This window comes from Nyctibius grandis, chromosome 1, assembly GCF_013368605.1.
Source record: "Nyctibius grandis isolate bNycGra1 chromosome 1, bNycGra1.pri, whole genome shotgun sequence".
NCBI lineage: Eukaryota > Metazoa > Chordata > Aves > Nyctibiiformes > Nyctibiidae > Nyctibius > Nyctibius grandis.
The window spans coordinates 133,186,459-133,201,708 of NC_090658.1; the positions used below are offsets into that span (position 1 = coordinate 133,186,459).

General features: G+C 47.7%; 1 protein-coding gene across 11 annotated transcripts in view; it reads left to right on the plus strand.

The window, feature by feature from the left end:
- DTNB (dystrobrevin beta) overlaps nt 1–15,250 on the plus strand; it is a 648,286-nt gene that overhangs the window by 508,186 nt on the left and 124,850 nt on the right. For all 11 annotated transcript variants that reach the window (XM_068406925.1, XM_068407087.1, XM_068407167.1 and 8 more), the window contains one exon: nt 7,787–7,911. In XM_068406925.1, coding sequence (XP_068263026.1) covers nt 7,787–7,911 — 125 coding nt within the window. The remainder of the gene's footprint in view (nt 1–7,786; nt 7,912–15,250) is intronic.

Sequence of the window (15,250 nt, forward strand, 5' to 3'; positions counted from 1 at the left end):
CAAGCTTGGCCAGGGGAGGGTCAGGTTGGACATCAGGAAGCATTTCTTCTGAGCAAGGGTCATTAGCCATTGGAAGGGGCTGCCCAGGGAGGTGGGGGAGTCCCCATCTCTGGAGGGGTTTAAGAAAAGCCTGGCCATGGCACTTAGTGCCCTGGTCTAGTTGCCATGGTGGTGTCAGGGCAATGGTTGGACTCGATGATCCCAGAGGGCTCTGCCAACCTCAGTGATTCTGGGATTCTGTGTTTGCGCAGAGCCAGGCAGCTCCCAGGGCGATGCTGGTCTGGGTGCAGGCGCAACTCCCTTTTGTCTAAGCTTGGTTAACAACGTACACACTCGGCATGTGCCCTGTTTTTGTGGGAGGTGCCTTTGTCGTGTTTTCCTCACCTCCCAGGACAGAGAGCTGAATCCTGCTGTCGGGGCGCGGCTGCAGAGCGGTGTTCCCAGCTGTGAGCAGTGTGTGAGCAGAGCCAGGCCCCGGGCAGCTGCGTGCTGACATCTGCCTTCTGGGTCCCAGGGAAAAAACCCGTTGAATAATTGTTCTAGTACTTAAAATTACTTCTATTTATAGGCTAGTTGCACCCTTGCATCACTACACGAGTTACCTGAAGGGGCTACAGGAAAGCGGGAGAGGGGCTTGTTACAAGGGCATGGAGTGACAGGACGAGGGGGAACGGTTTTAAACTGCAAGAGGGGAGATTGAGATGAGATGTGAGGAAGAAATTCTTTGCTGTGAGGGTGGTGAGACCCTGGCCCAGGTAGCCCAGAGCAGCTGTGGCTGCCCCCTCCCTGGCAGTGTTCAAGGCCAGGTTGGATGGGGCTGGGAGCAACCTGGTCTGGTGGAAGGTGTCCCTGCCCGTGGCAGGGGGTTGGAACTGGGTGGGCTTTAAGGTCCCTCCCAACCCAAACCATTCGATGATTCTAAGTTATATTTTGTTCATGCTTTATTTATAACTAAGTTGGATAAAAACATGATTGTTTATTAAATAGTAATGTAGAATCCAGGACAGTCCTTGACTGATGTATCAATGATACATTTACTGCAATAACCAAACCCCAAGTGTTTGGTTTGCTCTTGATTCTAACTGAGGACGAGTGCCTGGGGAGAGTGATGCAGTGGTTAATAGGAAAGGGATTTTCACCTTACCTTGTGGCTGTACAGGTGGAATGTGAAATCACCTGTGGAGTGCAGAGCCAGGGTCTCCTTCAACTTTTCATGGTACAAAAGAGAACAAACATTCCAGCCTCTCAGACGTATTTCTTTTACTATTTTTGAGCTTTCTCTGGAACCTGGAGAACCCAGATGTGCTTGGTGGTAGGTAGACGCTGTTTTGGATCATGAAAACTGTGTTTGACTGCTGCTGTGTGTGATCTTCAGTAGCACCACTGAGGAATGCAGATCTGGAGCTGCAGGAGCTGCAGGAAGCGTGTGGAGCAGCCAGTGCTGTGCCTGGAGAAATATTGCGTTTATAATATTCACCTGATCTGTTCTGACCTCGATTTCTTGTTCAGTTGAAAAATATATTAAAATGTATCATCTAGAAAGTGGTGGTGAAGTGATGTTACAGAAACAGTTCTGGATGTCTGGATTCATACATAATTCAGTAGTCCACCTCTGACTCCGAACAGGAAACCCCAAAATTTGTATCTCAAATAACCAGCTCAAAAAGAAGGGGGTCCACTGGGAAGTCTAGTGACTGCATACCGAATCATAACTATTTAGAAGGTCATTGATTCCTTAAACACTTAGAGTAACTGGTGACGAACATTTCTCACAAGTTTTATTATTTTATGCATGATAAAAAAGAAGCAAAACCTGTTTCTTTTGAATATTTATTGATAGACTTGGGGAAAAGGTAAGTATCTTCCACTGGCAGGTCTAGATACGTAAAAGGCTGAGAGAGTTTGCTGAGGAAGGGATCTCAGACTCTAAAATTTAAGATTTGTTGTGCTGAAAAGCAGGAGTTGTGCAAGGAGCGCTGCAGTTGGTCCTTCCTAATGCACTCAGAACTGCAAAGCGCTACTGGCATATTGCTAGAGCCAAACTGACGCCTGCGTCTCGTGAACCTTCTGGAGTAATGTGGAGTGGAATCCTTTCGTGAATGCCTTGGCAATTAGGTGATCAGTAAAAGGGGAAAGAAAGTTGCTATATGACTTAACATTTTGGAGAAAAATCAAAATGGGTTGAGAGCAGTCCTGAGGAGAAGGACTTGGGGGTGATGGTGACGAGAAGCTCCCCATGAGCCGGCACCGTGCGCTGGCAGCCCAGAAAGCCACCCGTGTCCTGGGCTGCATCCCCAGCAGCGTGGCCAGCAGGGCGAGGGAGGGGATTCTGCCCCTCTGCTCCGCTCTCGGGAGACCCCCCTGCAGTGCTGCGTCCAGCTCTGGGGGAACCAACAGAAGAACACGGAGCTGTTGGAGCGAGTCCAGAGGAGGCCACGGAGATGCTCAGAGGGCTGGAGCCCCTCTGCTCTGGAGACAGGCTGAGAGAGCTGGGGCTGTTCAGCCTGGAGAAGAGAAGGCTCCGGGGAGACCTTCTAGCACCTTCCAGTGCCTGCAGGGGCTACAGGAAAGCGGGAGAGGGGCTTGTTACAAGGGCATGGAGTGACAGGACGAGGGGGAACGGTTTTAAACTGCAAGAGGGGAGATTGAGATGAGATCTGAGGAAGAAATTCTTTGCTGTGAGGGTGGTGAGACCCTGGCCCAGGTTGCCCAGAGCAGCTGTGGCTGCCCCCTCCCTGGCAGTGTTCAAGGGCAGGTTGGATGGGGCTTGGAGCAACCTGGTCTGGTGGAAGGTGTCCCTGCCCGTGGCAGGGGGTTGGAACTGGATGGGCTTTAAGGTCCCTCCCAACCCAAACCAGTCTGTGATTCTATGATTCTAAAACCATGAATACCTGGGTCTGGGAAGGTTCCTGAAACCTTGTGCCTGGATAAAAGGAGTGTATTTCGTTTATGTGCCTGACTTTTTTTGGATCATCAACCACACTTACCGTCAGAGTAACGTAATGGTCACAGCGGTGCAAATCCCGCTGAGTCATGTGCCGTGCCCATTTAGGAAGCAAAACAAAATGCACTGCCTGCTAGGCGTCCCCAGGAGAGCGTGCAGATGGAGCTGAAGGTCGAGCTGCAGTGTTGTAGGCTGGTTTCTACAGTGATGCTTCTGAAGCAGAAGGAAACTCTCAGTGGTTGAAAGCCTCTGAAAATAAAGGCACACCAGACTGTTTTCTCATCTAAAGCTGAAGACAAGTAAGACCATAAATTGGACTCCGGGATGTGTGAAACCTTTTTCAAAGTCTGAAATTCTTTATTAATTTTTTACTACTTGTTAGTTTTCTTTATTAGTTTTAACTATTACCTACGAGGAACGGCTGAGGGAGCTGGGGGTGTTTAGCCTGGAGAAGAGGAGGCTCAGAGGTGACCTTAGTGCAGTCTACAACTACCTGAAGGGAGGTTGTAGCGCAGTGGGAGTCGGCCTCTTCTCCCAGGCAACCAGCGCTAGGACAAGAGGACACAGCCTCAAGCTTGGCCAGGGGAGGGTCAGGTTGGCCATTAGGAAGCATTTCTTCTCAGCAAGGGTCATTAGCCATTGGAAGGGGCTGCCCAGGGAGGTGGTGGAGTCCCCATCTCTGGAGGGGTTTAAGAAAAGCCTGGCCATGGCACTTAGTGCCCTGGTCTAGTTGCCATGGTGGTGTCAGGGCAATGGTTGGACTCGATGATCCCAGAGGGCTCTGCCAACCTCATTGATTGATTGGTTTGGGATTGAAATTTATTAATACCGGGGATTTTGCAGTAGTACATCTGAGTTCCAAGCTGGCTGAGATCCTGTCGTGACGAAAGTTACAGATACTTCATAAGACACAGTTTGCCCCCAGCTATTTACAAATATAAAGTCAAGAAGAAACAAGATGAACAGCTGGGGAGGAAGAAGATGGTAAAAAACAGTAGTGCTGGTGATGGGCAAGTGGATGGTGATGTCTGGGGAGGTCCACAGTGGTGGTGGCAGTGGTGGGGAAGGGGACTGGGTTATTTGGAATGGCACTTAGTGCCCTGGTCTAGTTGACAGGGTGGTGTCAGGGCAATGGTTGGACTCGATGAGCCCAGAGGGCTCTGCCAACCTGGTTGATTCTGTGATTCTGTGATTTGTCGGTTTGCAGTGGTGGTGGTGGAGGATTATGTTGCTCCAGGGCTTTGTGTTTGTGTTGTCTGCTTTTTTTGAGAGGAGAGCATCCCATCTTTGCAGAATGCAACGGCTTGCAGACTTTATCAAACAGGCGGGAGGTCAAGGTTAGCGACAACGGTGAGAGAGAGGTGGTTTTTATTAGAAATTTCTAAAGCAGAACTCAGCTAATTGGAAGAAAAAATAGGTATTTCTCAGGAAAATGAGATCCCCTTAAGAGGTGTACTTGCCTGGGAAGCAGCGTGCTCCTTCAGCCTGCTGTGCCCTTCTCACCGTCAGCTGCACCGAGAAGCGTTATCAAAAAAGTTGGAATCAATGGAAATTATCTTTCCCCTATAATTTTCAGAAAGTGAAGCTGCAGTGGTGGCTCGATTGTGCAGCGTGCTAGACAGCGCTGCGTTTGTTTGACCAAATAAATGGTGGGGGAGCACAATGGGGTATAGTGTTTGTTACCACAATGGAAAAAAACCTTTAAAAAACCTAAAAATAGTGCAAAGAGGAGGTCACAGAATAGATGGTCTGTGCAGAAACCAACAGATCAACAGAGTACAGTAGGAAATACTCTAAAAGGAGAAGTAGGGAACAAATAGAGAAATAAATGTGGAGATTTTCAACACGTAGAATAATTAATTCAGGAAAACTGTAATTTTACTTTTAGTATCATCACATTTTTGTGCATAATTTAAATTTTGCTGTGGACTTGGTAAGAAGGAATATAAAGATTGGATTGTGTTTTTCATAGGATTTCAGAATAATTAAAGGCTGGTGATCATCTGTAGAAGCTTTCATAGTGAGAGGGCTGTGCACTTCAACACTGTTTGCAAGGATCATCCATTGATTGCAACCTACTATGTTTTCTCAATTCATTAAAAATCAAAAAAGAAACCCATTAGCACTTACTATGTGGTGTCTTAGTAAGCTGAAGCGCTTCTGAACATGCTGTTTGACAGAGCTCCCCGTAGGAGACTCCCCTGAAGCCGTTCATTATCCTGCCATCCTTCCTACTGAAGCCCTTCTTGGTGAGAGGAGAGAAGAGTCTTATACCCATCGCAAGATTTTTGCAGTGGTGCTTTGACAGGGCCAAGACTTTCTGTCTGCAGAAGCCAAAGACAGCCTTAGTGCAGTCTACAACTACCTGAAGGGAGGGTGTAGCGCAGTGGGAGTCGGCCTCTTCTCCCAGGCAACCAGCGCTAGGACAAGAGGACACAGCCTCAAGCTTCACCAGGGGAGGTTCAGGTTGGACATCAGGAAGAATTTCTTCTCAGCAAGGGTCATTAGCCATTGGAAGGGGCTGCCCAGGGAGGTGGTGGAGTCACCATCTCTGGAGGGGTTTAAGAAAAGCCTGGAGATGGCACTTAGTGCCCTGGTCTAGTTGCCATGGTGGTGTCAGGGCAATGGTTGGACTCGATGACCCCAGAGGGCTCTTCCAACCTGACTGATTCTGTGATTCTGATGGAGGCATGTGGCTGGAATTTGACTGTAGCTACCACTTGAATCTTCTCCGACATATACTCCAGGGAAGAATATGGTCATGAGTAATTCTTTTTTCCCAAGCCTACATTCATCACGAATTCCGAGGCAGCCTCCATTCGTGGTTCTTGGAGTTCTGTTAGCACTGACTTTGAGTTGTAAGGTAATTGAAGGAGGATAATAAATCTTCAGTTAAGAACCAGCTATCGTAATATATTCTCACAGGCATCCAGCTCATCTTTCTTTTCTAATTTGAAAGGAATTTTTCTCTTTTTTCATTTCTTTCCAATCGATATCAGTATTTTACTTTATACTTAAAATGCATCCTGATCTACTACAAACCATATAAATCCACAGAAGGAGCAACTTCCTCACACACAGGTTCTCGACTCAAAAAAAGCCTTTATTGCCTGTTTTATATTGCTGAAACTAAGAGGCCCAGAGTTGGAGACTGACTGGTTTACTAATTGCTTATTTCATTGTTAGTAAATATTATTAATTGTTAGTAATTGCTAGTTACTAATTTATATTAACCACAACTATATGTGTAACTCTGTCCTGCGTAGCCTTGCCTCTTATTTAAATCGGTGTTAATCAGAATTTTAATTTGAATGTGCCTTAAGAATTGGTCCTAATTCCGCTTGGGATGTCTTAGAGGAGTAGTAAAAAAATTATGTAGAAGTAATTAGCCACTGGGTTACTCATACATGGGCTGTTAGTGGGTTAGATCAGAAGAACAGATCTGCCAAGTTACTTCTGAGCTCTTCTAAAAGCATTATCTGGCCTCCCACATCCCTGGCGTGAGTTCGGTGGATGTAGTAACATTTTAAGACTTAATTTTGTAAGTCAACATTGGACTTAAACCACATTTTAAGCGCGTGACTCAGGCCAGCTCTCCATTCCTGGGTGTTTGGCAGCGCTCGCCACCAGCCTTTCCGTCTTCCTCAGATGATCCCAGGACAGGGATTAGTTAGATCCCGTGAGATTAGTTAGCACCACTAGTGCTAATTTGTGAAAGAAAATAAAGAAACCGGTTGTTCATATCTATCTTAACACTATGTTTCACCTTGGCTTTGCCCGTAACGAGCACAAAATTGGAAGCTGTCTTTCAAAAACAAGGACGGGGAGGGGGCACCGCGCCAGCTCGCTATTGATCCCGGTAGCTGGGAAATGAAAGCGGGGCTGGCGGTTGGTAAGTCTGTGCCTGGAGATTTTTTACCTTCTCATGCACCAGGTCCTTTGTTCTTCCCCTCAAAATACAGCGCCTGTGTTCAGAAGAGCTTGCGAGTAAGTGTAAGAAATCCCTTAGCTGGATATGATCACCCCTGATTTAATTCCTGATAGGAACACCAGACAGTTGGGTTATTTCTTGATCTTCACAGAATCACAGAATCATTGAGGTTGGCAGAGCCCTCTGGGCTCATCGAGTCCAACCATTGCCCTGACACCACCATGGCAACTAGACCAGGGCACTAAGTGCCATGGCCAGGCTTTTCTTAGACCCCTCCAGAGATGGTGACTCCACCACCTCCCTGGGCAGCCCCTTCCAATGGCTAATGACCCTTGCTGAGAAGAAATGCTTCCTAATGGCCAACCTGAACCTCCCCTGGCCAAGCTTGAGGCTGTGTCCTCTTGTCCTAGCGCTGGTTGCCTGGGAGAAGAGGCCGACTCCCACTGCGCTACAACCTCCCTTCAGGTAGTTGTAGACTGCACTAAGGTCACCTCTGAGCCTCCTCTTCTCCAGGCTAAACACCCCCAGCTCCCTCAGCCGTTCCTCGGAGGTCAGACCCTCCAGACCCTTCCCCAGCTTGGTCGCCCTCCTCTGGACTCGCTCCAACACCTCAACATCTCTCTTGAGGTGCGGGGCCCAGAACTGGACACAGGATTCAAGGTGCGGCCTCACCAGTATCTTACATACTTCTGTTAAACTACTTTAATTTTTCAATATTGTAGCACAAAAAAACCCCACAAAACTTGTTCACCTCTGTAGTTTCTGTACTTACTTCTCAGGTATGGTATAACGTAAATGGATACTGCTGAATATTCTAGTACTGTGCATTTTTTTACTCTGTTATCTCATCTCACACGTTACCCTGCTCTTCATAGTAGCCAACTCATTTTTGTTATTCTTTCCAAACACAGAAATCGCCTGCAAAGAAGCTGAGCCATGCGATTAGTAAATCCCTTGGTTGCGTACCGAGCAGAGAACCACCTCGTCCCGTATTTCCTGAGCAGCCAGAAAAGCCCCTTGATCTTGCACATATCGTGTGAGTATCTATTTTAATCTATTTTTCACTTAATCAGTGATACGGAGCAAGGTGTTTGTGGCTGTGTTTGACTTTGGCTAGCAGGAGGAGCCCCTAGATTAGAATTATGAAGTTGCAATGCTGTACCTGTTATAAGTGTTCCTCTGAAAAATTAAATGAAATATATTTTGTTAAGAATATCTCGTTAACAAGAAAAGAGATACAGAATGTGTTCATGTGCAGTTAGACCAGGGCCTGTGTATTCTACGTGCATCTATTAGCATTGCAAAGTACTCACCAGTCTTACCTTTCACCATATTGGATCAGACTCTTTCTCATTTATTGCAAATTAAAAACAATGGTAAAGATATTTATTTCCAAGTTATTATTGCCTAATAGTAGCAGGAGCGGGGTTTAGCTTGTTGCTGCTGCCTGGGAGCATTGGCTTTGCATCCTTATTTGTCTCCCCGAGAGGTTTGCTGGGATTTTCTGCTCAATGGCATTATTGTTCTGACCTAATTGTTGAACCAATGGAATATTTAATGAAATACCGTTGTACTGGTGTTGGTTTGAACAGACTTGAAATCAGTCTGCTTCCCCAGTTTGCCGGTTTTCACATCAAAAGTAAAACCTGAGACAAAAAAAAAACCCAAACAAATTCTGTTATGGTGTATGAATAATGAACTAAGCCTCCAAATAGATGTGTTTTAATGTCCTACAGGGTCTTGAGAAGAAGTTTGTCTTTCATATATCTAAATTTAAGCATGTGCTGTAGAGAAGAGTGAGGAGAGAGGAGCAAAGCAGAGGGATATCATTTATGTAAAACAGAGGACTCCTGTTTTCATGATGTAGAGTCATTTGCAGTTCTGAGAGTAAGTGAAGTTGATGCTCTTCTGGTTTTCTTTTGACGTCATAAATACCAGATTCTTCCTGTACCCTTTTCTCTGTCACAAGCTGTGAATGGAGAACCAAGAGATTCAAATGTGGATGTCTCACACCCTCTGACAGCTCAGTATTAGGATGTGCTGCGTTGGCCTTTCCTACACCATATGATCTCCATTGACTGGCTCTTCTCTACCTCCTTTTAACAGTTGGGGCAGGCATTAGGACAAGCTGGAGGCTGGCTTGTCAGGGTTGGAAAGGTGAGAACTGCAGAGCTTGTCGTAGTGTGGTGAAACACTCGTGTGGCTTTTGTGAAGAGCGTAGAAGATCCATAACTTGACATGGAGGAGTAGTTGCACTGCTAGACTCCGTACCGTAGTCTTGAGCTTTACCAATTTCTGCTTAGCTGTGTGATTGTTGTTTCCAGTTCTTGCATCACTGAGTATTTACCAACTTCTATAATGCTTGCTTGAGGCCTGTGCAGTGAGGGGAGTTGATCTGATTTAATGGAATATAATTGTTCTGATTTTCTCTGTGAAACTGCACTCAAATTTAACAAAAAAAATAAAAAATACTCTGTTATGCTCCTGTTCAGTTCAGAGCTGAAGCTTTGTTCTCCTAAATGAATGGCTTTTCAGACCCACGAGGACAAGGTTGTGCATTGTCCACAGAATTAGCTCCATGCCTTGGCCGGGATGTCACTTCGCTTTCAATCCGGATTTGGGGCAGTAAGGGTGCTGCTCAGCCTCACGGAACACAATTTCCTGTTTAAAACCTTATCAGATCATGAACCCGTTCACATTTCTATTTCTAGATTTTTCTCCGTGCTGCTTCCGTGTTGAAACACACTGACATTCACAAGAGAAAATGAGTAGTTTACAATGTAATACTTCTATAAAAAACAAAAGAATGTGTAATTGCATAAATACAGTGTATGAAAATACTGACAGCAACGGTATTGTGAGTGCGGGCGCGAAGGAAGGCCGCAGAGCCTGATCCCAGAACTGCGAGCTGAGGTTTTACTTCTGACACAGATTATTACCAAGTTTGATGAATTACTTCTTTCTTTTGTTAGAACTCATTAATTTGTTAATGAAGCAAACAAGTTTCAGCCCTCAGCTAGACAAGGAACGGTAAAGGCAAAAACGGGTGGTTTGGATCTTTAACGCATGACCCATTGCAGGTGCTGGTAGAGAAGTGCCTCCAAGCTTGCTTTTGGCTTCCAGTTAGTAACAGAATCCCAGAATCAATGAGGTTGGAGGAGCCCTCTGGGATCATCGAGTCCAACCATTGCCCTGACACCACCATGGCAACTAGACCAGGGCACTAAGTGCCATGGCCAGGCTTTTCTTAAACCCCTCCAGAGATGGTGACTCCACCACCTCCCTGGGCAGCCCCTTCCAATGGCTAATGACCCTTGCTGAGAAGAAATGCTTCCTAATGGCCAACCTGAACCTCCTCTGGCCAAGCTTGAGGCTGTGTCCTCTTGTCCTAGCGCTGGTTGCCCGGGAGAAGAGGCCGACCTCCACCCCGCTACACCCTCCCTTCAGGTAGTTGTAGACTGCACTAAGGTCACCTCTGAGCCTCCTCTTCTCCAGGCTAAACACCCCCAGCTCCCTCAGCCGTTCCTCGGGGGTCAGACCCTCCAGACCCTTCACCATCTTGGTCGCCCTCCGGAGGGACGTACCTCGACTGTCAGACACAGCATCGCCCTTGTCCCGAGCCCGGAGGCGGCTGCCTGCCGCAGCAGCGGTGGGAGCCAGCTGGGGAGATGCTCACGGGGAGGAGAAGGGCAGGAGGGTGCTCAGGGCAGCCTGGCAGGAGTGCACAGCCCTGGGGACACGCGGGTGGGGGGACGGCACCTTCCGCAGTGACCGGGACTGCTGCCCAGGCACGCTTGGCACAGCCAGACACCTCGGAGACATCTGCTCTGTGCTGCCAGCTCTAATTAAAAAAGGAAAAAAAAAAAGTGTGCCCTGAGGAGCCAAAGTATTGGGAAACTCTGCGTAATGCTACAAGGACGACTGTGGGAACAACAGATAATGGTCTGGTGTAAAAATAGAGTAAGTGATGTGTATCAAACATTAAATCACAAGAAAATAAAATGAACATAGGGCTAAAAAGACCTCCTGCATTTTTTATATAAGTAATATAAGATCTTTGGGGTTTTCTGTAAAATATATATATAAAATATATATATTTTTTTAAAAAAAGGCACACAAAAGAGCCCCCCACAGTTTTTAAGTGTGAAAAATGCCATAGCCAGTGGGGATTTTTTGATAGAACTCAACTTATGAAGAGGAGTTGCTCAGGGCCACGATGAGTCATTATTTAGGTGTCAGGGATGATGACTTGATTGCATTTTTTTCATGTAAACGAGGTGCACATCAGCATCTAACAAGTGCTTTAGAGGAGACTGTCTTGCAAAGCTAATATCAACTTCAGCTGAGTAAATAATGTGAACGTAAAAATACTAATAACTAGGAAGAGTTTAAGAATACTTGGCCAAACGTTCCAGGGCAAACAAGGCTTGGAAGGGAAGGAGAAAAGACAAAAATTGGTAGCAAAGAATGTGAACTAATGGTTTAAAAGTTATTGGCGAATAGTTTAGAGGTTGTGGTTTGGCCGGGGGGCAGCAGCTGTGCGATACCTCCCAGAGATACGCCAAAAGGGGGGTGAGTTGCACCGTCTACGTTTTCAGTCCCATCTGCATTTTGAAATAATTTCTTAATTTGGATCCTTGCTGCTGGTTGTTGATATGTCTGGGAGCGTTGGAAAGTTCCCAGGGCACTGGAAGAAAATTTATATGATCTCATTTCTTTTTTTCCAGGCGGTGGCAGGGCGGGGAATGAAGTCAAACAGGGCAGTCTCTGACATGTTGTGTTTACCAACATGACTTTGATGGTGAATAAAATAATTGAGCAGTAGATAAGCTATTTCGTTGAGCAGTAAATAAAAAGGTAACTGATGCCAGTCAAGCACAGGCTTTTGGCAGTTGGGTGTAGTCAGACTCTGGTTTTTTTTATGATATTAATTTTGATTGGAGCGTGTCCAAAGAAGGGCAACGAAGGTGGTGAAGGGTCTGGAACACAAGTCTTATGAGGAGCAGCTGAGGGACCTGGGGGTGTTTAGTCTGGAGAAAAGGAGGCTGAGGGGAGACCTTCTCGCTCTCTACAACTGCCTGAGAGGAGGGTGTAGCGAGGGGGGTTGGTCTCTTCTCCCAGGCAACCAGTGATAGGACAAGAGGACACAGCCTCAAGCTTGGCCAGGGGAGGGTCAGGTTGGACATTAGAAAGCATTTCTTCTGAGCAAGGGTCATTAGCCATTGGAAGGGGCTGCCCAGGGAGGTGGTGGAGTCCCCATCTCTGGAGGGGTTTAAGAAAAGCCTGGACATGGCCCTTAGTGCCCTGGTCTAGTTGCCATGGTGGTGTCAGGGCAATGGTTGGACTCGATGAGCCCAGAGGGCTCTTCCAACCTCATTGATTCTGTATAAAATCACTACTGATAGGCAAAGGGGAACAATATTAGAGGAACAAAGAAGATGGGAAGGACAGTATGCCGGGCAGAATGACTCAAAAATTTTTGGAGGTCGTGGTGTGCAGTTGGCTGAATATGCATTTTCAGGACGATTTTGTAACCAAGGATGCTAACGGGATCTGTGAGGACAATCAGGGAGAGTTCACCCTGTGTGCTTGGGGGTGGCAGGATCCCTGGCCGAAAGCTCTGTAGTTGCAGCACCCGCAGTCAGGGCAGATGCTGAAAGCCCAAAGGGCTTGAGAAGGTCACTGAAAGTGCTGGAAGGACTGGCAGGAGACGTGGGGAGATGCAGAGCTTTGCACCCAAAGGCTCAAGGAATGTGAGTGTAACACACAGAGGTTAAGGAATGATTTGATATTTCTAAAAATATCTGTCCTAGAGAAATCTAATCCCAGGGGGCTTTAGCAGATAGGCTTAACAAAAGACACGGACCAGAAGTTGAAGCCAGACAAATTCAGAATAAAAATAAGAAATATGTTTTTAATAGTAAACCTAAGTAAGGAATTGTTAGACTGAATCACCAAAATCAAAAGTGATGGTGCAATTTCCACCACTGAAACTTTAAAACCAAGAGGAGAGTATTTTTTAATCAAGAAGTCCAGTCAGTCTTATGTTCTGCGTTTGAGAGCAGCTCAGTTATTACAGGGTTTCCTCGTAGCTTTATGAGATGCGAAAAATGCACAGAGAAACTTTAATGTAAAGCAGAGTCAGGGATTTCACAGACTCCCCTGCCAGCGCCCCGTACGTGTGCTCCAGAGGGCAGGTGGGGGTTTGCTTTACTTCCATTTCCTAAAATAAGTGTTGCTGAAACCACCTCTGCCTCTCTACCTGCGTTCCTGCAGGGTCGGTCGTACAGAAGTGGAAATGCTGCGATTTCCTGCTGGTTTGGTGCCTTCTGCTTCTCTTGCCCTTATCCCTCTCCATCCATCTCCCCCAGGCTCTAAGCTGGGTCTAGGTGGGAGTTTCCTGGCTGCTGCAGAGTAATTCTGCATGAATCATACTCTCTTGGTTGTCGGTTTGCTGAATGTGATGCTGGAACCCACAGGCTGCCCCTTTTTTTAAGGAATCACAGAATCAATGAGGTTGGCAGAGCCCTCTGGGCTCATCGAGTCCAACCAGTGCCCTGACACCACCATGGCAACTACACCAGGGCACTAAGTGCCATGTCCAGTCTTTTCTTAAACCCCTCCAGAGATGGGGACTCCCCCACCTCCCTGGGCAGCCCCTTCCAATGGCTAATGACCCTTGCTCAGAAGGAATTACAGTCTGTATGATGGAAAAGAATGAACAGGCATTTAAAAACTCTTTTCAGTTTCTATGTGATAAAGCAGAGATTGAATTTCACACGGATCAGTTTTCCTGGGAGAAATAATTTCAAGTTTTCCTTCGCTGCGGTGTTATTTCAGGTTATAACTTGATCATCTTCCCCTGGCTCTGGACCCACCAAACTCAAACCCCTCCCATTAAAGGCTTTATTTTAAAGTGTCATCTGAGATGGATCCTTTCAGTGACACAACCCTCTTGCACAGGACGTGAAAAATTACTCTTCTTGACTGAAATGGCAGTGAAAGCCAGCGTGATCCTACAGCAAACGTCACAGCCCTCGGGTGTCCTTGTGCTGCGGTGACAGATGGGCTGTGTCACGCTCGGCGGTGGCAGCCACTGCCCTGAGCTGCTCCTCGCTGCGGGAAATCGGTGTCTTCACGGGCGAGGTGGCAGAACGTGGCAGTGTCACCTCCGCAGCCGTTCCTCTTCGCAGCTCGGGGGGGTTCAGCGGGACACTAGTGAAGGTGGGTTTGTGCTAATGAGTTGTGCCACAGTCGGTGACAGCCGAGGAGGAAACGTACGTCCCGCTCTGGTGGCTCGCAGAAAGGGAGTGTGGCTGCTACGAGTCTCCCCAGGTGACACATATGTGAAGCCACGGAGAGATCAAGGACAATGGGTTACTTCAAATCAACTTTCTCGCGTTAAAGGACTGGAGATGCTTCTTCAAGCCTTCAGCAGGGAAGTGCAAATGGGTTGAGAGGCATTTGGAGGGATTCTGGATGACTGGAGCATCTCTGCTGCGAGGAGAGGCTGAGGGAGCTGGGGCTGTTCAGCTGGAGAAGAGCAGACTGAGGGGGATCTTATCAATGCTCACAGATACCTCAGGGGGGTGTCAAGGGGATGGGGCCAGACTCTGCTCAGTGGTGCCCAGCGACAGGACAAGGGGCAACGGGCACAAACTGAGACATGGGAAGTTCCATCTGAATATGAGGAGGAACTTCTTTGCTGTGAGGGTGGCAGAGCCCTGGCACAGGCTGCCCAGGGAGGGGGGAGTCTCCTTCTCTGGAGATATTCAAACCCGCCTGGACACGACCCTGTGCGACGTGCTGTGGGTGACCCTGCTTGGGCAGGGGTTGGGCTGGGTGATCTCCAGAGGTGCCTTCCCACCCCAACCACTCTGTGGTTCTGTGATTCCCAAGCATTCATGCTCCTGGTGGCAGGGCTGGCAAAAAATAAAGGTGGGTACCAGATCGTGCTTGCGTTAGTGTGCTTTCCTCGTGGCCCGCCATGGCCGGTATCAGAAGGGAGTCATAATCTCTGATGTATAAACGTTGCCCCCCAGGAGGGCAGCTGGGGGCACGTGAGCTCTGTCGGTGGCCCCAGCCCAGCCACAAGCCGTGCAGCTGCGAGCCACTGCTGAGGCCATGGGGTCCCTCGTGCGAGCCTTGGCCTCCCCGGCCGCTGCAGCGATGCTCAGCCGTGCTCAGGGGTTTGCAGTGCCGGGGCAGGGCGGTCACAAACCCCCCTCTGGAGCCCCACCAGCGAGTGCTGGGCTGGGCACTGCGGTCAGGGGTGGGCTCAGCCCTTCGAGAGCTGCCTGGTGACGGGAGGGTGTGTGCTGCGATCAGTCGTATTGACCAATATTGCCAATATGACCAATATCTTCTTCTCAGCA